Source organism: Leopardus geoffroyi, chromosome A2 (assembly GCF_018350155.1).
Source record: "Leopardus geoffroyi isolate Oge1 chromosome A2, O.geoffroyi_Oge1_pat1.0, whole genome shotgun sequence".
NCBI lineage: Eukaryota > Metazoa > Chordata > Mammalia > Carnivora > Felidae > Leopardus > Leopardus geoffroyi.
Genome location: NC_059331.1, coordinates 41,482,169 through 41,503,859, shown reverse-complemented (window position 1 = coordinate 41,503,859; position 21,691 = coordinate 41,482,169). Strand labels below are relative to the sequence as shown.

The following is a 21,691-nucleotide window of genomic DNA, read 5'->3' as shown; positions in this document are numbered from 1 at the left end:
CAAAAGACACTTCAAAAACAAGTCTCAGTTTCTGATTTCGAAGGAGGTTCGCACTAACTTTTCTTTTCCAAATCCAAAGTAAACCTATTTTACTATAGAAATTACACTTTTAGAGTTAAGGGGAACAGACTTGCATACATATTTTATCAGTGACAGTGGTAAAAGAAATTTTATTTGTTCTTTCAATTTCCAAATCTGGAGTTTGGGGACCTCCATTTAAGTATGGTAGAAGCCATCTTGTCTCCATATCCTAATCTGTAGTTCTTAGTGACATTAAAAACCTTGTACCCTGTTCCCTTCCCTTGGGCGTGGCCTAGCCTGTAGTCTTGGAAATAAGATTAAAACCTCTCTCTTTAATCTTAGAAAACAAAATGACTGACATCATTAGGAAATAACGAGAAAGAGGGATATGGAAACTTGGAAGAATTTTATCTTTATGTGAAATCATAAAGAATGCCATACTTAGACTAAAGCAAATAATTAAACTATCCCATGAAAGCAGAAAGTGTTTATCTCAGAACTGAGTTCTGCAGCATAAGAATCTATAGGCTGCTTCAGGTTCTTGGTCTCCCTCTCTCTCTCCCCCTCCCCCACTCTCACTCTGTGTGTGTCTCTCTAAATAAATAAGTAAACAAACAATAAAAAATTTAAAAAAAGACATGCTCGTATTCGTACATTACTGCAAGATGTAGAGTTAACATTATAATATGGCCAGAGTGTAACTGTTGAAAGGAGTAAGTTCTATGCTTTTGCAGAAACAGCCACTATTTTCACATTTTAGGGCTGCTGAGTCAAGAGTAGCCTTTTCATCTGACATATGCTGTCTGCTGAGCTTGCATAGACTAGTGTAGACAAGGCCATCTCTGGGAAAATGGAGCATTTATTGACTGCTTTTTTTAAAGATGATGTTTTATATCACGCCTAATAATTTATCTAGAAATGAATAAAGTAGAAACCAACAGATTTTTCTAAACTCTCATCCAGTGAAGCTTTCTTTAATTAAACCATTGAATTATCTCAAAAGAGTATAATTGTTTTCAAAGTGATTAAGTTGTTTTTGCAATTTCAATTAAAGTTAAATAATACTAGATGAGCACAGCCTAGATTCATTTACTTAAAAAACTTAAATACGTCGGTGCTTTCGGAGATATTCTTGGCAACTAATATAGGCAACACTGACAAATAAAATGAGGATTAATCATAACTCAGGGTTTTAGGTTGGGTTCGTGGTATGATTTGATTTTGATAGCAGAGGCATTACTTTTGCCCTGATGATTTATTTTGGTACAATCCTTATTAATGAGCTGTTTATCATCTTTGACAGATATGGACGCAAGAGGTTCTACTTCAGCCATCTCACATGTCCACGCTGTGTCCAGTTACGTACCTGTAGTATTGTTCTTCATTGTAAATGCCCTGTGGCGGTACTAACTTTTTTTTTTTAATTGTTTACTAGAAAGTTAATTGGTTACAAAAAAAGTGCTTTCATGAAATGCAGTGATTATGCATGTTTTTTTTTCAACTCTGTATTTTTAACTTTCTATAGGTAAAATATGAATATAATAAAAAAAAAACCAGTAAATCCTTTTAGGGGAATCTGAAATGCCTTAATATTTACTTGATACACCAAAGGAAGTTACATATTAATTACATTAGACTTTTGATAAAGATATTCGTAAGCTATGATTTTGAGCACTGCCTTTCGATAGACTCACATGCTCTCATGTGTATACACACACATATGCCCACACACGTTTTGTTGTTTGTTTGTTTGTTTGTTTAATGTGGAAAAACTTATTTAATCCAAATGTTATTTCCCCGTTATAACAGCATTGGTTGGAAGACTTGATCAGTACTATTCTGAAATGCTCCTTTGAAATACTCAAGAGTGAAAATACATTTTAAAAATTACCTTGCTACCTTGCTTGGAAGAGGGTACATGTGACTCACAAGAATGTTGAAAAATGCTACACCAGAGGTGGAAACGGTGCTGTTTTGTTTACGTCAAAAAAAGTTGTGAGATTCTTGCTCTCTCTAGTTCTCAATTTTTCATCTATAAAACGTGGAAATAATGCCCAGTATACCTGCCTGTGCCCCATAAATTATTTGTTAAGAGATACAGAAGGACATGTGAAAGTGTTTTTGCTACCCCTCATATTTTGGGTCTGTGCAAAATATTAATAGGAATTTACCTAACTATATAAAAGAAGAACCAGCCGCTTCTTTAAGTTTGCATTCCGTTATGGGTAACGCTTTCTTTTTTTGTTCACTGATATTTTAAAATTGAAATGTTCACATTTTATTATTTCTCAAATATTAAAAAAAAATATTAGATAGTAATTGTTTCCTTCACATCTATGGACAAGCTTTCAGGTTTTATTAAAACACAGTGGAGAAAATAAGGAGTGACCTGAATCTCAACTCAAATATTAAACAAAATTCACACAATTCTTCATTTCCAATTTCTGATTCCATTAAGAGGCCCTCTCTTTTTTGGATGGTGGAGATGGTTTTTTAATGAAATCCAACCGTCTATCAGAGTGAGTCTGGCAGGCTTTTTAGTTCCTGAGTTAAATTTGTAATAGAACCATGGCAGTGCTGCTGACTTTGATATGTATGACTCAGTCTTTCAATATGTGGTTTTCAAAAGATTGGTGAAGACATGACTTCATAGCAATATGTAAAGAATATATGAAAATCGACAGATTGAGTGTTAGACATTGGAAAATCATTTTTGTACTTCTTTCCTACAATGTCACATTTTGCAGGAACTCGTTCTTCTTTACAGATATATCAGAATTTGACAACAGTTCAGATATCAAAAAAGAATAAAAATTAGCAAAATTCTGGTATCATCATGAAGTGTTACTTTATGTTTAAAGATTACATTTAAGATTAAAGTCATTATACACAAAGGAGAAAAATATTTATAACTTTCTGTGCAAGGTCTGTATATACTGTATATATCTAGAAAAAATCTGAATGACTTAGTAGATTTCATATGACCATTGTTATTTCCAGTCAAAAAGTGGGGAAACGCTTTCTCCAATACCTGAATTTTACGCTACATGTAATGGAGTTGTACCTTTTTATTATTTAGTAATTCCTATAATATGTTCCTACACTTTCCATTTTCAAAATGATTATTGTTTCTTGGCATTTGTAGCAATATATCTCCATGAGATATGTACTTTGTTTCATATTGAAAAGTATAAGATTTATCTTTAAATTCTGTGTGTGTATCCTATGGTTATCTGTATGTATTATTTTCTATTATTCAAATAAAATTTATATCAATCAGTGGCCCCTGCATGATTAATTGTGGTATGGTCAAAAAGAATATTTTAAGGGGGGAAATAGGGGGGCACCATAATAGTTATGCTGATATTTTTTCAGCCAAAATTTAGTCTTTCCATCTTTTAAGAGGACATTTTAAAAAATTATTTTTAGACACCACTGACTTAGTAAAATCTACAGTTTAAGGCAAGGTGCTTGCTGGGGCACCTGGTTGGCTCAGTCAGTTAAGCTTCTGACTCTTGATTTCGGCTCAAGGTCATGATCTCAAGGTTCATGAGTTTGAGCCCCACGTTGGGCTCTGCACTGGCAGCTGAGAGCCTGCCTGGGATTCTGTCTCTCTCTCTCTCTCTCTCTCCCTCTCTGTCCCTCTCTTTCTCCCACCCATTCTCTCTCTCTCTCTCTCTCTCTCTTGCTCTCACTCTCGCTCTCAGTCTCAAAATACATACACTTAAAAAAAAGGGGAGTTTCCATGAAAGATACTTTAGATATGGAGAGAGAGGGAAGGAAGGAGTAGCAGAAAATTTACTCTTCTTAATTATGGTATCTAGTTTCTCATGACTTTATTTAGTTCATGGTGGCTATAACCCACATTTTTGACAACTATTTTCTTAAAATTAATGACAACTTATCAAGTCCTTCATAGACTTTCTCACTGGCATCAGTGTTTGAGACTTTCCCAATAATCCTTGTGGTGTGATGTATTCTAAATATTTTTTTAAATTACTAGAAAAGATTGGTTTGTGATTAGTGAAGCATTTTGAAAATTATTGCTGATGTGAGGAAAATTCATTCCAAAGAAACAATTCAGTTATTTTCTTACATGAAAACTCAAAGATATATTTAAAGGCAGGACAATCAAGTGGGGAGAGTATGTGTAGGGCTTGTGCCAGGTGTGTGTGCGTGTACCTGTGTGTAGGGAGGTGTGACTTTATTTTTTAAGCTTATTTATTTTTTGAGAGAGTGGGGGGGAGGGGCAGAGAGAGAGGGAGGGAGAGACCCAAGCAGGCTCCACACTATCAGCACAGAGCCCAACTTGGGGCCCAAACCCACAAACCATGAGATCATGACCTGGGTTGAAACCAAGAGTCAGACACTTGACCGACTGAGCCACCCAGACGCCCTAGGAGGTGTGATTTTAAATTTACTACAGTTTTACCAGCTGCATTGGTGTACCCTTATGAAGGGAAAGAACTAGGGAATATTGAGAAACAGATTATGCCATTAAAATCAGTGCCTGTGTTCTCTCTCCTGAAGCCAGGGCTGTTTGGCATGGCAGAATCAGAAGGTCAACTTTAAATCCTATTGCCTTAGTCTGAATTACACCTTCACCAATTAGTGGCCGTGTACCCTTGTTCCCAGTCAGTGAGCTCTCTAAGCCTTAGTTTCCCTATCTGCAGATTGGGGCCATGGTAGTCTTACTCTCCTAGAAATGTCAGATCTGCAGTGACTGCCACACCCTCTGTGCCGAATTTCATCTTTTGTGAATTGAGGTTATTGGTATTAACCACTTGAAAGGATGGGAGTTCATAAATAAAATGATGTGTATGAGTGCTTAGAGCCACGCTCTTACTATTATTCTCATCAGTATGTAAATATGTGACACTGGAAGACACAAGTAAAGATTTGAAGGTGGCTTTGTTTTAATATATTTAAAGCTCTCCTTTGATCTCATGAAGAATGTATGTACATGCCACCAGAAGTTCCTAGAAGAGGGGGTAAAGTGAGTCTGGCATCAGATTTTTTTTAATAGGAATATAACATTGCTAATGTCAAGTAATAGATCTTCCCCGTCTTGGAGCCAGACCCTCAGTCACTTTATCACTACTAAATTGACCATCCTCGAAATCTTATTAGTTAGGTACTAATGTCAAGCCCATTTTACAGATAAGGAAACCAAGGATCAACAAGATTAAGTATATCATACAATGCCATTCTAGCAAGGGCAAGTAAAATAGGATTCTAACCCAGGCAAGCTGGCTGCAAACGCTGAGCTCGAAGGCATTAGATCCCTGGCAAAATCTGATGCATCCGAAGTAGAAGTTTTAGTCAGCATTTATAGTACCAACTTGCAGTATAGTTTGTTCTGCCTCTCTTATTGATCATAATTCGAACTGAGGAATGGAATACCTGGGAAGCTTTCCTTTGGTTATTGTCAATTTAATGTTCGCTAATTCTTACGTGGAAAGCTATCTAAGATAAAACTGACCCAGCTTCAGAATTCTTCAAGTAAAAATTGTAAATGCTTTTTTTTTTAAAGTTTATTTTATTTTGCAGAGAGAGAGCACAAGTGGGGTAGGGGCAGAGAGAGATGGAGAGAGAATTCCAATCAGGCTCTGCACTGTCAGTGCAGAGCCCGATGTGGGGCTTAAACCCACAAACCGTGAGATCATGACCTGTGCCAAAACCAAGAGTTGGCCATTTAACTGAATGAGTCACCCAGGCGCCCCATTCAAGTAAAAGTTATAAAAAAAAAAAAATTGTGTTAAAAATATTTTCTAGGCTTTATGTTTAATCTTCATCATACATTTTCTTTAATCTTTGAAGATGGTTTGTGTTGATTTTCAATAATTTTACCATTTTCAATGAAAATGTAACAGTATAATTCAATAAAATAAAAAATGCAAAATGATGAGGAAGCTACAAGTTGCTTTTTTTTCCAATTAAAATCCCCCCTGCCGTTTCATGTTCTTACAATGCCATCTTTTTTTCATTTAAAATTAGTCTTAATTGGGTTTATTTTTTTTCTGAAGTATTGTACCCTCTGTAAAAATGAAAACTGTACTGCTATTCATCATAAGTTGGATACACTTCAGTAAATATTGGAGGTAAAATCAACCCACAGCAGCAATTACAAAATTAGCAATTAGTAAATTGTACCATTCTTCTGAAAGAAATTATATAAACAGATTGGAATATGGTTTATTTAAATGGTTAGGTTTTTCTGCTTTTGTTTTTATTTGAACACTGTGCCCTAATTTTGCATGTCTTGCTTTAGATGTAGGTGATAATTACCTCTTGAACTTGCTCACAAAATAAATGCACTGATACAGAATTAAATATTTAAGAAAAGATGCTTCCGTTGTTTGCTGGTTTTCATTCCTATTCTTTTTTTTTCAATTGTTTAAAATTTCTTTTTAATGGTTTTTTATTCATTTTTGAGAGACAGAGTGCAAGCAGGGGAGGGGCAGAGACAGAGAGACACAGAATCCAAAGCAGGCTCCAGGCTCTGAGCTGTCAGCACAGAGCCCCATGCGGACTCGAACCCATGAACCATGAGATCATGACCTGAGCTGTAGTGGGATGCTTAACCTACTGAACCACCCAGGCGCCCCCCCCCCTTTTTTTTTTATTTTTTAATGTTTATTTTTGAGAGAGAGAGAGAGAGAGAAAGAACCAGAGCTTGAGTGGGGGAGAGGCAGAGAGAGAGAGAGGGAGACACAGAATCTGAATCAGACTCCAGGCTCTGAGCTGTCAGCACAGAACACAACACGGGACTCGAACCCAAGAACCCAGAGATCATGACCTGAGCCAAAGTGGGATGCTTAACTGACCGAGGCACCCAGGCGCCCCTTCATTCCTACTCTTTACTCTTACTCTGCCCATTGAAATTATCTTAGAACCTGATGTTTCTACCTTGATGATTAGTACTGTGTGGAAGACAAAGAATTAGAAACTGTATAATTGGATGTTTCCTGGGAAAACTCAGGGAAAAACAAAACAGAGACAAAGATAAGAATGGCAAATTAGCAGATGCATTTTGGCATCAGTGACAAACACAAAGCTAATCTGAAACGTATATCTAGACTGGCTAATGAGGAAGCGAAAAGTCCATTCAATGTGATTGTTGTAGTGGTCTTTCCAAAACATCCAGATGAGAATGGCTGCCCTTCCAAGGCTAAATGTCAAGCTCACAAGTCAAAATGCTCATTGGGATCATAAAGTCTGTCACAGCAAAGGCCCTCGTTCATGGCTCATCTTTATCTGTTCAGTACATATTTGTTGAATTACATCAGTGGATTTTTCACCATTTCATCTTACTCTCTCCTGGTTGGCTTGCTTATTTTTCCCTCCTGTGCTGCCTCTGGAGATAATAGATATGATAATTAAGAGAATAAGAGGTATTATAAAATTTTATTTGAAGTAATATATAAGCAGTAGATCATTTATATTGGGAAAGTTGACCAAACTGGGAAAAAAAAAAAAAAAGCAGTATAGCTGAGTGGTGAAGAGCATTTGTTCCCAGTCATAGATGTGGGTTGGAATCCTAGCCATATTTTAAATAACTGTGTGACCTTGGAGAAGCAATCAATCCCTCTAAGACACAAAGTTTCTGTAAAACAGCACCAATGGAAAGACCTCACTTGGAGGAATATCCTGGGAGATGACCCCATGTAGTTACAGAAAGCCTTTATCATAGTTTGGCTCATGGGTAATCAATAACAAAGTTTAATAGGCTATTATTATTATTATGCTTTAAATGTCAAATCATTCATCAAAGAGTACTTTTCAAACATATATAATAATGCTACCTACCTCTAAGGTTGGTTCATGAATTCATCCATAGTTTCAGACACTGATCTTTGCATACCAGATATAAGATCCCTCTTCTCAGGGAGCTTATATGCAAGTACTAAAGCAAGAGAAGGGACTAGAGAGTAATTTGAGGATGAGTAAGATATCTTAGAATACATGCTCTAGTAATTGTTATAACTAAGATAATGTTTATCAAGTTTGTAGCACAATACTGGGCACATGTAAGGAACTCAGCCTCTACCAGCCACAATCTGTATTCTCTCAAAATAAACCCAAATGGCAAAAAGCTCAGAATGTTGCCACAAGTCCATGCCAATAATAATATTCAGAGGATGTTACTCAGAAAGATGTTAAATCTCAGACTAAAAGCTTTACTTTTACTACCTTTAAGTAAACAAGGCCTGTTTGTGACCTCATATATGTTCCTCCTGAATCATAGCAATTAAGTTTAAACCAGAGTCACCTGACCTGTTCTGGCTCGTCTAGGATGCCGAGAAGGTTCTGGAAGTTAGTCTGGAGGGGCTGAGGAATTTTTAGAGAGCCTTGGCAGAAAGGAGTATGTTATATAAAAGGAAATCACTTGAAGAGTATCCAACAGACACCCCTGTTGAGAACATTACTATTTTTGTGCTCTTACCTAAAGCACGTTACCTCCAGCCGCCAGGACCACTCCCCAGGGACAGACTGTCCCTCTGGGATTTGAAAAATCAAAGAGACGTCTTCGGCTGCTGCTACCACCGGAAGAAAAGCTTTCACCCTTCAGAAATTATGTTTCCCTCTATGCAAGGCTCTTGTTCATTAGGCCCTTTCTTTGGGGCAAAAAAAAGCCCTTCTCTTCTGTTTCCCCACCTCTGTAAGAGGAATGCCTTTTTTTTTTTTTTTTTTTTTAAATCCAGTTGCCTCCTGCCATAGCTTGGGAGATTCATTTCGAATAATGAAATAATCTTGAAGAGAGAGAGAACAATAGATGCAGGTCAAGATTTGAATCTAAAGAAATGGCAAGAGGGAAAATAAGTGCTAGGTATAGTTTCCAAGGTAATAACAATGGAAAACGTTTCACTTATTTTCACGAATATTCACCTTTCTCTGAAAGGTCCTTCAGTACCTTCAAGGAAAATTTTCTGGAAAGCCACGCATGCCCATGCTTCTACTCACAGACCTGTTAAATCCTGTGGAGAACAACTGTGTTTACAGCTGTCACACTGTGGAAAAGACAGCGGGTGGGTCCAGGTGGTTGTGAGGGTAGATGAGCCCCAGGTGCTCAGGAGAGAGGGCGGAACTGGGAGTGCTGGTTAAACTGGAAGAACCTGTTGCAGGTGGTAGGTAAGTTGCCTACTGGAAGAGTTTCCAGATCTGAGTGAGGCACTGGTGGGAAGGAAATTATGCCAAGCTGGGAGCCGAGTCTTGGTCTAGTCTTGGTAAGTACATTCAAGTTGTATGTTAGAAAAGATGATAGAACATATGGGAAATGACTAAGATTATGTGCTTGGGATCAGATCTCCCCCGAGTCCTGAGTCTGCCATTCACTTCCTTAGTGGTTTCGCGCACATTACTTGATCACTCTAAATTCCTTTAACATTCCTGCAAAATGGAGTTGAGAAGTGCCTGCTTCTGTTGTGTGATAAATGAAATAATAACTAAAACGTGGTTAGCGCTTTACCTGCAGAGGTCGGTCCTTAATACTGCATATTTAGGACCGATTTCTACCTTTCTTCCCAGCCAGAATGAGGAGGTTAGTGCTAATTTTTTTTGTTTTTTTTTTTTTTATATTTACTTATTTTTAAGAGAGAGATAGAGACAGAGAGAGAGAGAGAGAGAGAGAGAAAGAGAGAGAGAGAATGCAATCAGGGGAAGGGGAGAGAAAAGGAGACAGAGGATCTAAAGCGAGCTCTGCCCTGACAGCAGAGAGCCCCTGTGGGGCTGGAACTCACTAACCAAGAGAGAGATCATGACCTGGGCCAAAGTCAGACGCTTAACCCAGGCGCCCCTGTTAGAGCTCATTTCTTAGCAGTTGAAATGTTTTGTGCCTTTTATTCCATAGTTTATATCACTTGCCTTAATCCCGTTTGTATACTTGCTTGCTGCTCCAGGTGAAAACAGACCCAGCAAATGCCGTATTGAAAGGAAATGCCCAGTTTGTTTATTTGTTTGTTCTGGTTTGGAAGAGACATCAAAAAGGAAAAAGACCCTCTTCCTTTTACCGGCCCAGAACAATTTCCCCAAATGGTCATAAGTAAATAATTTTAGGGTCTTGGGTCTATGAGCATTTGATTTCAATTATTCTTCCTTGAGATTAAATGCTATTTTAAAAGGAAAGAACCACTGCATCAAAACAAGTTTCTCCCTCATCTCTGGTGTATTCAGATCTCAGTGTTTTCATTGTTGTAAAGTTTTTCTGTACAGGTAAAGGGATAAACTTGACTCTTAGATACTCTCACATTTTTATGAGTCAAATACGCATGGAATGTTGGCATATCTTCAGGCTCATTCATATTTGCGAGAGGGTTTGGTGAATCTGAGTTAGACTCTAACATGAAAACAGTTTGTGTAATGCCCGATGTTCTAAAACCTCCCACAAAAGACCACCAGAGTCGTGAGTCAAAGCCAAGCGGCAAGGGTCGTTTATTGCAGGTTCGAACCTGGACCTCTGCGCACTCGTTGCCGGTGACACACAGAGGCCCCGATCAGAGTTGGTATAGGGTTTTTATAGACAGGGACAAACAGCATAGGTGAGTGAGGGTCCTGATAGGTAAATTCTAAAGTAAGGACATTTGTGGTTTTCTGATTGGGCGTCCTTTGTCTGTTACTTGTGGTGGGAGAGAGAGAAAAAAAAAGGGGAAGGGGATAGGTGAGGAATGTGCTAAGCAAGCAGGTTTACAGAAGCGAGAAACGCCGGTTAGTTTATGTACAACCACTCATTCCATTACATTTAGGAAGGTTTACAACCCATTCTACTACACAGCGGGTTACATTCAGGAAAGGTCTCACAATGCTCATAGCAAACAGCAAGCAAAACAGACTTCTCAGCAATTGTATTTCTTATCAAAGATCCATAATAAACAGAAAAGAGAACCTAGCTTTAAACTAAGGTAGGGCTGTCATTTGGATTGTTCCTTTCATTTGATCTTGACATTGTGATTTTTAAGAAGAAAAGTTCCCTAATTAAACATATTGATCTGGATATATCACTTCTAAAAGATTAGTCAAAAAGGTTTGGAAAAAAAAGAGGGGGGAATCTTTTTAGCCACAAAACACAAGATAGAAAGTTTTTGAAGTCCTTTCTGGCAGGATCTTCTACGGATTCTTTTCTTGGTTGTTTCTTGAAAGCGCCCTGTTTCCTGGGCCAAGAGGACCCCTGTGCGCAGCTAGTTGTGATGTGTAGATGAGCTTGTACCCACCACAAAATGATTACAGATACCTGCATGTTCTACAACTTTCTATACTAGACATCAGAGGTAATCATCTAGATACTGCTGTCTTGGGTAGTGCCCGGAGTATAGATGGAAATGCCTTATTCTGAAAAAAATTTTTAAGAAGAGTTTAATATCAGATGGAGTTTGCTTCTACTTCATCTCTTTTTATTAAAGTTGTTCAAACCTAAGCATCAGAATTGGCTTCCTCCACAACCATCCTGAATCAGCCTCTCAGAAAGAGGCAAGGAGTCTACAGATTTTTGTGTAACAAGCTGATTAAAATTAACAGTCAGATTTGGGGGCCATCATTCTACAGTACAAATGTGTGAAAAATATCTGGGAAGGGACAAAAACATTTCTTAATAAAACCATCTATAAAGTAAAATCAGACATCACAATGAAGGTGTACAAAAACTAGGATACATCTAGTTAAAACACCACCTCTGAGACTTAAAGATATATAAATTGAGATTTACACCCAAATACTTTTCAAATGGTATGAGGACAAACAGTGCATTTCTGTGCTCTGTGAAAGAAGTATGTGTATATATATGGAGAGAGAGAGAGAGAACAATTTAAATGTCCATCAGAAGGGAAAGGATCAAAAACAATGTGCTAAATACATACTATGGATTAGCATGCAAGAGTTAAAAAGAAATCTTCACGTAAAAAATGTGCAACACAGTTTGTTGGCATTAAAGGCAGATAATAAGTTGAAAAACTGAACATCTTTCTTCTTATGTGGAAACTTTAAGTGATGTTTTTTTCCTGGATATACATTCATTTATAAAAGCATACAAAGGTTTGGAAGAAAATGAATCAAATCAGTAATAATAGTTACTTCTGGGATAAGGTGGTAGTATTAGAATGAGGAGTTGCAGTCAAAGATACACTTAGCTTTATCCATGCTATTTCTATTAAAATATTCACCTTGATTAAAAGAATGCATTATAGGGGCGCCTGGGTGGCGCAGTCGGTTAAGCGTCCGACTTCAGCCAGGTCACGATCTCGCGGTCCGTGAGTTTGAGCCCCGCGTCAGGCTCTGGGGCTGATGGCTCAGAGCCTGGAGCCTGTTTCCGATTCTGTGTCTCCCTCTCTCTCTGCCCCTCCCCCGTTCATGCTCTGTCTCTCTCTGTCCCAAAAATAAATAAACGTTGAAAAAAAAATTAAAAAAAAAAAAAAAGAATGCATTATATAACATAATTTGCTTAGGTATATATATGTGTGTGTGTGTGTGTGTGTGTGTGTGTGTGTGTGTGTGTGTGTAGAGAGAGAGAGAGAGAGAGAATGAATTGTAAAGTTATTGTGAACCAGGAAGTTTCATGAAATGTAACTATAAAGCATTTTATTTTTGTCTTATCACACTTTTATGTCATGTTTTAATTTTTTTCTGGTTTTATTGAGATCTAATTGACATACAGCACTGTGTAAGTATAAAGTGTATGCGTAAGTATAAAGTGTATGTATAAAATAACTTGACATATATATCATGAAATGATGACCACAATAACGTTAGTTAACATCCATCATCTCCCATAGATGCAAAAATATATGTATAATTTTCCCTTGTGATGAGCATTCAGGATTAACTTTCCTTTGTCCTCTAAAGCACTGTATACCCTAGGCACATACTGTACGTTTACATCCCTAGTACGTATTTATCTTGCAGCTGGAAGTTTGTACATTTTGATCACCTTCCCTTTCCTCCCATATCCCGTGCCTCTGATAATCACAGTCTGATTGCTTTTTCTATGTTGTTTGCTTGGTTTTTTTAGACTCTACATATAAATGAGATCATACAGTATTTGTCTTTCTCTGACTTTTTTCACGTAGCATAATGCCCTTAAATCCTATCCGTATTGAAGTAAATGACAGGATTTCCTTGTTTTTTATGACTGAATAATACTCCATTGTATGTATGTAACTGAAGTGAAGTGAGTTTGCTTTTTGGTGAATTGCAGATAGGGACAACACCAAGTAGAGATGTCCTGCAAAGGAATCTTTATTATGCCGCAAACAATGAGATCGTGAGGAAATAATTTCCAAAGTTGTGACTCCCCTAGCAGAAGTGAGTGGGTTCCTTTTATTTAGGGTTTAGGATAAGTATTCAGAAAGCTGAGCTTCATCATCTCCTGTATACTTGGCTGCAAGTTGCACAAACATGCTTTGAAAACAGGCCTCCACGTGCTTCCTATGTTATGTTAATGAAGCTTGTGTTGCTTCTAGGGTGGACGTTTACCATTATCTTAAAGCAGAGGCCACAGAGAGATTTAACTTTATAATCAAGACAAGGGAGAAAGGCTGTGGACTTCCTCTGAGGCCAGTATAAACTAGATGGGGTGTTGAGCTCAAGATCTCCCTAGTAAGAAAGGCCTTGCATACTTTTGAACCGGCACTGGGAGTTTTTACCCCTGATGTATTGTTTCTCTCGCGGTTAGCCTGTTTCCTGCCCGGTAGAGATTGTTAGTTTCTGCATTCCCTTTGTTCCCTTACAATCCTTAACTGCCGAGGTGTTTGCATTTCTTTGTAATTCTGACACTTCCTAGGAAGTTCTGCAAGACTTGTTCTTGAGCAAGTAGAGCTGGGAGGACATAAATCATGGAACATAGCTAGGCACCTAAAATGACTTCTCTTGTGACACAAAAGCTATGTATGTCTCATCTTTCTTTTTCTGGGCCCTTCTAACTCCTTCTGTTTACACATATACACACCACTTTTTTATCCAGTTATCTGTTGATGCACACTTAGGTTGTCTCCATGTCTTGGCTATTGTAAACAATGCTGTACCATGGGGGTAGAGTTATTTCTGATGACATTTTGGCGTGATGGTGGCCGGGGGGGGGGGGGGTGGGGGCGGGGGGGGGGGCTCCAGAGCCACCAGCCAAGAAAGAATTCTTGAAAATGTCTTTGGTGCAAAAAGGTGATTTTATTAAAGCATAGGGACAGGACCCGTGGGCAGAAGAGCTGCACTGGGTTCATGATAGGAAACTCATTATATACCCTCAGGTTGGGAGGGGATCAGGGATAGAGTTAGTCTCTAAGGTATTTTGGAAGCAAGGTTTTCATGACCTTGAGGGGCTACCTGTTGCTAGGGAAATGCCATTTATTTCTGTTTAGTAAAACCTCAGTCATGAGACCCTTCAGATGTCTATCAGGGGGCCATAAGCTTGGAGTATAATTGACAGCATGTACCTTGAGAGGGTTGAGATAAAAGAAGTTTCCAAAGGAATTTTTATATGGTAAAGTAGACTTACAGGATCCTGGGGGTTGGGATAATGTTAAGATTCCCTTTTGCCATCATCCAGACAGCTGAACTCCTAGAGGGAGGTCACTCTGCTGGTTTCAAGAACTTGTCAATGGGTTATAGGCAGTAAAGGGATTTAATTTTTCATTTGCCTTAGTTTCCCACATCACTATGGCAAGCACTTAAACCCTTTTCCTTTGTTCTTGGGTAGACAGGAGTGTCTGAGGAATAGCACACATATTCCCCGGGAAAAGGGAGCTATTAACCTGTGTTTTGTCCTCACCTTGCTCCACATTCCATCGATTTCCACACAGGTTTTTAGCTTTCTGCCTATATATTCCCAAAAGTGGAATTGCAGGTTCATCTGGTATTTCTAATTTTTTTAAATGTTTATTTACCATTGAGAGAGACAGAGCATGAGCATGGGAAGGGCAGAGAGAGGGGGAGACACAGAATCTGAAGCAGGCTCCAGGCTCCGAGCTGTCAGCACAGAGCCTGACATGGGGCTCAAACTCACAAACCGCAAGATCATGACCTGAACCAAAGTCAGATGCTTAACCAACTGAGCCACCCAGGCGTCCCTGGTATTTCTATTTTTAATTTTTTGAGAACCCTCCACACCGTTTTCCATACCAGCTGCACCAATTTACAATCCCACCAAGAGTGGACAGGGGTTTCTTTTTTCCACATTCTCACCAACCCATTATCTCTTATCTTTCGGATGTAGCTTTTCTAACACGGCACATCACCCTTTTAAATGTATCTTATGATGTTAATTGTTTCTCTACTCCTGAATATAATTTATGGCAAGGCCAGTGACACTTCTGTGCTTGTTTTCAGTGTTCTAGTTGATAATTAAGCTTTCCAGCTAAATCCAAACAAAATAATACAAAATTGTCTCCTTGCTCATTTCCAGTCTGCTGCATCCTATCAATCTCAGTGGGAGAGGTAAGCATAGCCTCTCTCTTCATCTAGAACTTCTATTTCTCCACTTTCTCAATAACAATGGCTTCTAAATGGGGGGGGGGGGGAAGGAAGCAGGTAGGAAGTGACATAGTATATCACACCTACTTGGCCTTAGTTTCCTCAGTCGTGACTGTGGACAGATTAAAGATGGCTACAAAATTTTAACACACCCTCATCAAGAGATGGGATCTGTTTCCCTTCTTCTCTTACCTTGTCCATTAGCTGCTTTAACCAATGGAATATGACAAAAGTAAGGCTAGACCAGTTCTGGGACTGTGCTTTAAGAGAACTGGCATCAGACCTTCTAGGGTGCCTGAATGGCTCGGTTGGTTAAGTGTCCAAATCTTTTTTTTTTTTTAATGTTTATTTGTTTTTGAGAGAAATAGAGACACAGAGCAAGCAGGGGAGAGGCGGAGAGAGAGGGAGACACAGAATTTGAGACAGGGTCCAGGCTCTGAGCTGTCAGTATAACGTCTGACCCTGGGCTTGAACTCAGGAACTGTGATATGACGTGAGCTGAAGTTGGGCGCTTAACTCACCCGAGCCACCCAGGCGCCCCCTTTCTTTAATGTTCATTTATTTATTTTGGGGATAGAGAGAGACAACATGCACAGCAGGGGAGGGGCAAAGAGAGAGAGACACACACACAGAATCCAAGGCAGGGTCAAGGCTCTGAGCTCTAGGCACAGAGCCTGATACAAGACTTGAACTGAACTCAAAAACCTTGAGATCATGACCTGAACTAAAGTCAGACACTTAACCGACTGAGCCAGCCACCCAAGTGTCTGACTCTTGATTTCTGCTCAGGTCATGATCTTGATGAGATTTTGGTGGGGGAGGTGATAGTGAGGTTCTTGGGGTCTGGAGCCAGTGACCTAGAAGGAATTCTTAAAGATGTCTTTGGTGCAAAATGGTGGTTTTATTGAAGCACGGAGACAGGACCTGTGGGTAGAAAGAGCTGTCCCGGGACCTTGAGGAGAGACTGGGTATATACCATGGAGTTGGGGGGTAGGTAAAGTCCAGGAGAAGTTTCCAGTGAGATTTTCATATGCTAAAGACTCACAGGATCCTGGAGGCCTAGCTATTGTCAAGCAGGTTGCTTTTCCCTCTAGCAAAGCATTAGCATTAAGACAGTAGGTCATTCCTGGTGATACATTTTACTCTGCCAGCCTCAAAGTATCTGTCAGTGGGCCTCAGTTTATAAGGAAATTTAGTTCTATCTGCCATTTCCTTCTGCCTTTGTTTCCCACCTGACTATGGAGGAGTGATAGACAGTTTGGTCCTACAAAACTATGAGGTCTGTCAGTTAACCACTGTTTTTCCCCCTTTCCTTTGTTCTTGAGCAGCCAGGAGTGCCTGAGGAATATCACACATATCCCACCTGGTGTGTGTGTGGTGGGGGGGCGGTTTGTGGCCTGTCAGTTTGCCTTATGCTCCTCATCATTCTCAGGGTTCACCAGTTTGAGCCTCACATCAGGCTCTGTGCTGATAGTATGGAGCCTGCATGGGATTCTCTCTCCTTCTCTCTCTCTCTCTCTCTCTCTCTCTCTGCCCCTCCCCAGCTTGCACTTGCCATATACTCTCTCTTTCTCAAAAATAAATAAATAAACTAAAAAAAAAATAGCACTGGCACCTTCTGCTATGATTTCTTGGATCTTCGAACTATCATGTAAGAAGTTACTGTCCTGAGAGCCACCTTACTGTGTGGATCCCAAGGTCCAAGTAGAGTCCATCGAGGTCATTTTAGTGGGCTCTTTGGAGACATTCTTCCCACCCACCTCCTTATCCTAGGGAATTCTCACTAAAAACCTTGACTAAGAAGCTCCGCGTTCCCATACTTCTCACACTAGATATTTTGGCTGTGTTTCAGCTGGCCAAGATTATTTTTGCTGAGCTTTTCTTGTCCTTGGGAGGTGTGTGGGGACAGATTAAAGGCACCAAGGGTTCTCTCACGTGGTTGACATCTTATCCAATGAAATTTGAAAACTTAGGCATTCAATGTCCCGACAAACACCAGATTTACAACCAAGTTTACAGCAGCAAACTTTTCTTTTATTCCAATTCAAAAAGTCTGGCTGGATGGCTTCTCCTTCAGATAGTCTTATGTAGCAAACCCATCCCAATCCATCATGTACTCAAAATACAGGTGACATGTAAAATGGTCTCCTTGAAGCCTCTTTCTTAAATTGAGGCAAAAGGAAAGAAACCATTTTCTTCCCAAATCAAGGAAACAAGTAGTTGTGATGCTAACACCCCTAACTCTCCCTTAAAAATCTTTATTTTGTCACTCCTAAACTTGTTATATTTATTTAACATGAGTCAGCGGTTTGAATCACAAAACTTGTTTTGCCCCCATTTTATTTGGCAAGTCTCACGTGGTGGTTGAGCTCCACACTCTAAAATATGGAATCTGTAGTTCTTAGGCCTCATTTCAGATTTATGTTTTGAATTCATTACCATTGCATTGTCTTTTCAGGAGTGGCTTGAGTCTGTTTTCTATTAGGGCAGCAGGTCAAATAATGTTAATCAGGACAAGAGGCTGAAGGCAGAAAAGACTATGTCTTCTCTAGTCCTTAGAAGCTGCATTGTGGGCCAAGCTACAATTTAAAATGCAGGCTTTCTTCATTGATTCACACAGACAAGTGCTTGATGATGTAAGCAGAAAGGTTTCCTTTTCTAATCTTAAATCATTCTTGGATACAAATAAAGTTGGACAATAATGGGCTCAGAATCTGAAGAATGCAATAAAGCACAAGCCAGATTTGCATCTTTAGGCAAAGAGGGTGAATGGAGGGGTTCTTTATGGAGAGCTTTAGTGATTAATCAGAAGTAGTCACAGAAGTTTCTAAAATGCTTGCCTGGGAGGAGACCCTAAAATCAAATTAAAGTTACTAGTTGGAGCCTGAGGGAAAGCCAAAATCTGAGCATTGTATATATCGTTCTGTTATATTTCATTTTCTTTTCTCTAAAGAATGTGTGTGTCTGTGTGTGTGTGAAATCTGTGGGGCAGGTTAAAGACATATTAATACATAGATGTGTATGTGTTTTTTTTTTAACTTTTTAAACCTTAACCTCTGAAAATCAGGAAAAACCCAGAGATTATACTGAAATTTAAATAAGGTTTGTACATATGGGAGTATATAGTAACAGTGTTATACAAATACCAAAGAAGAGTAACATATTTGAATAAAGGGTTATAAAGGAAATATGCTGTAAAAGTCTTTTTTTATGTTAATTTATTTTGAGAGAGAGAGAGAGAGAGAGAGAGAGAGAAAATGCAAGCATGAATGGTAGAAGGGCAGAGAGGGAGGGACAGAGAGAATCCCAAGCAGGCTCCAAGCTGGGCTCTATCCCACAACCATGAGATCACGACATGAGCCCAAATCAAAAGTTGGACACTCACCTAACTGAGCCACCCAGGTTGCCCAGCTATAAAAGTTTAAAATAAAAATAAAACAATATTTCAGGAATGGGAACGCATTTGTATTTGCATTTACAATTAAATGTTTACACTTCCAGCGATGTTAATTTGAATGGATGCCTTAAATTTGACTTGTCAGTATAAAAATGTCACTTGGTATGCAAAACAATTGACTGTCAAATATATCGCATAGATATGCTGGATTTTTATAGCTATCAAGTCTAGACGCTAATTTTATCTTTACGAGTTATTGGAAATCAAATTTAGATAGTTTTTCAGAAAAGGGTAAACTTGTCTCTTTATTGTGAGAATGTAAAACTTGAAACCATCTGTCAGGCAGTGATTCAGGAATTAACTTCAGACAATCAAGGATGAAGTTTTACACAAGAACAGGCATTAATTTGACAGCTTTATGTCTAAAATAAATAACAATATGATAAGATTTGGGAGGGCAGGGTAAGTTTGTAAATAGCCAAACTTTAAGAAAATACGTTTTTCTTGTTTCATGGTAATATGGATTTTTCTATTTTCTTCTAATTTTTTTTTCTGTCCTATTGTCTATTAAGATGTGCCATCCTTATTTACTTAATGAATTGTGCTTTTGACGTTTCCCTACTGTCTCATAAAAGCATCTAGTGCCGGTTTGTTTCACACTGTTTTATTTACCCAGAAGTTTGGTATGTATTTAACTCTTGAAAAGTGTTCCATAAATACCAACCATTATAGAAGGGATCAGCATATTTTTATTATTGGTGTACTTGTCTCTCTACTCAAGTGACAGGAACGATGTTAAGGGCAGGGAATGCTTTTCCTTTATCTTTTTATCTCTGGCATATAGCACTCTGCTTGGTAATTGGAAGGCAATCAATAAAATAATTAATAAAGTGAATTAACAAATGAGACTTCTGGATCACTGTCTTCTGTCTTGCAGTCAGATATAATCTTCTCTTTCCTCTTGCTTCCTATACCAGTCTCCAGTCACTGACATTTCTGCATGAATCATGGGGAAAGACAAGCAATGCCTTTTCTCTTAATTAACTGAGAACTCCACACTCTCTCCATTTTCTAGCAAGAGACAGAAGTTAAACTAGATTCATAAATGATTAAGCACAGCAGTAAAATCTGCAGTGCTGTTTTTTTCCCCCATAAGCCTAGCAGATGATTTGCTGGCATTTCTTTTATCCCTATGCCCTATTGAAATAAAAGATTCTAGATTCCCTAATCTGCAAAATGAGAATAGTCGTAGCAACTCAATAAGGTTGTTGTCAGGATTAACATAGAGTCCATGTGACTTCAGCACAAAGCATAGTCTGGTATAGATGGGCGCTCAGTAACTCGTTGTCATTAAGCGAGACTTGACATTTTGATCGAGGAATGCTTCAGATCCGGCTCCTATGGAATTCGGGGATGGGAAATCGGTCACTTGAAGTCATTCTGTTCTTAAACTTCCTGGTGAATTTTCAGCATAAACAAAATGGTTTTTAATTTTTGCATTACTATAATATTTTCTCTACGTTTTCTATTTATACAGTCTCTGACTCCAATTATCGTATTTTCAAGAAACACCTAGTAAGGACATGGAACTTTAATTATAAAGCATCTAGTTGCGTGTGTGTGTCTGCGTACATTATATTGTTTTATTATTGGGTCTGCAGAATTTTCATTCTTCATGGGTGTCTCCTTTCTTAATGAATAGCTGATTATCCGTTGCAGATGGTTCTTCGTGCTAGGCAGTGCGGTATAGCAGCCAGCGAGGAAAATAGTGCTTCTTTTCATGTGGAGCTTTCATTCAATAAGAAGTAATAGGCATTAGGCAAGTAATCAGAAAATGAGCTGAATAATTATAGACTGTAAAAGAAATATAGTGAATAAGTTAATAATGGCAATGGGAGAAAATGGAACTCCAGAGAGAGAAGAGACGAAGTAGAAGATTTCAGCAAAGAACTAAAGGGGGAGAATCTTCTAATCAGAAAATGAGTTAAGACTACAGCTTCCCAAACAGAGAAATCAGGTAGTCAAAGATGCTGAGGTGAGAAGAGAGTCTGAACAAGAAAAAATGGCATCAGATGAGGTAGACATATTGTTGACATTGGACATTGTATGACATTGGTCATAATGAGGAAGCTGGATTTTTTTTATATGCCCTTATTGTGAAGCAATGGAAAGCCATTTACTCCTTAAGCAGAAGAGTGGTACGGTTTAAATCGTTTTTCTGTGCGTGTTTTGCTTTGTTTTGTTTTTTAATTATACTGGCCCCTGTGTGTCAAACGGGTCGGGGTAGAAAGTCCAGGAGGGAGGTTAGTATGAAGGTTGGAATGAGAATCCCATGTGTGCCGGAGCAGAGGAAGTGTGTGGGGAGAACTGGGAACGCTTGAGAGATTTTGGAGGTAGGACCAAGATTATTGTTTGATGAATTCCATGTGGGAGGAGACGGAAAACTAGAAATAAAGTACAACTTACTTTGTTTTTGTTTTGTTTTTGCTTGACCACTTAAAGTAAAAACTCATAGATCCACTCATCTTAGATCATTCAAACATTACCTACAGGATACTCCACGAAGATTTCTTCTTTAATGTATACTTGGTGTTTTTCATTTATACCACATGTTATGAATGTTGTGTTTTCTTTTTTTTTTTCAATATATGAAATTTATTGTCAAATTGGTTTCCATACAACACCCAGTGCTCATCCCAAAAGGTGCCCTCCTCAATACCCATCACCCACCCTCCCTCCCACCCCCCATCAACTCTCAGTTTGTTCTCAGTTTTTAAGAGTCTCTTATGCTTTGGCTCTCTCCCACTCTAACCTCTTTTTTTT

The 21,691-nt window shown here is 38.7% G+C and overlaps 1 protein-coding gene across 3 annotated transcripts in view; it reads left to right on the top strand.

The window, feature by feature from the left end:
• CNTN3 (contactin 3) overlaps window positions 1–3,300 on the top strand; it is a 348,839-nt gene extending 345,539 nt beyond the window's left edge. For 2 of the 3 annotated variants that reach the window (XM_045493570.1, XM_045493568.1), the window contains one exon: window positions 1,325–3,300. In XM_045493570.1, the coding sequence (XP_045349526.1) occupies window positions 1,325–1,431 (107 nt within the window). In that variant the 3' untranslated portion in view covers window positions 1,432–3,300. The remainder of the gene's footprint in view (window positions 1–1,324) is intronic. The other variant, XM_045493569.1, reaches the window with a different exon arrangement.
• The last annotated feature ends 18,391 nt before the right edge of the window (window positions 3,301–21,691 follow it).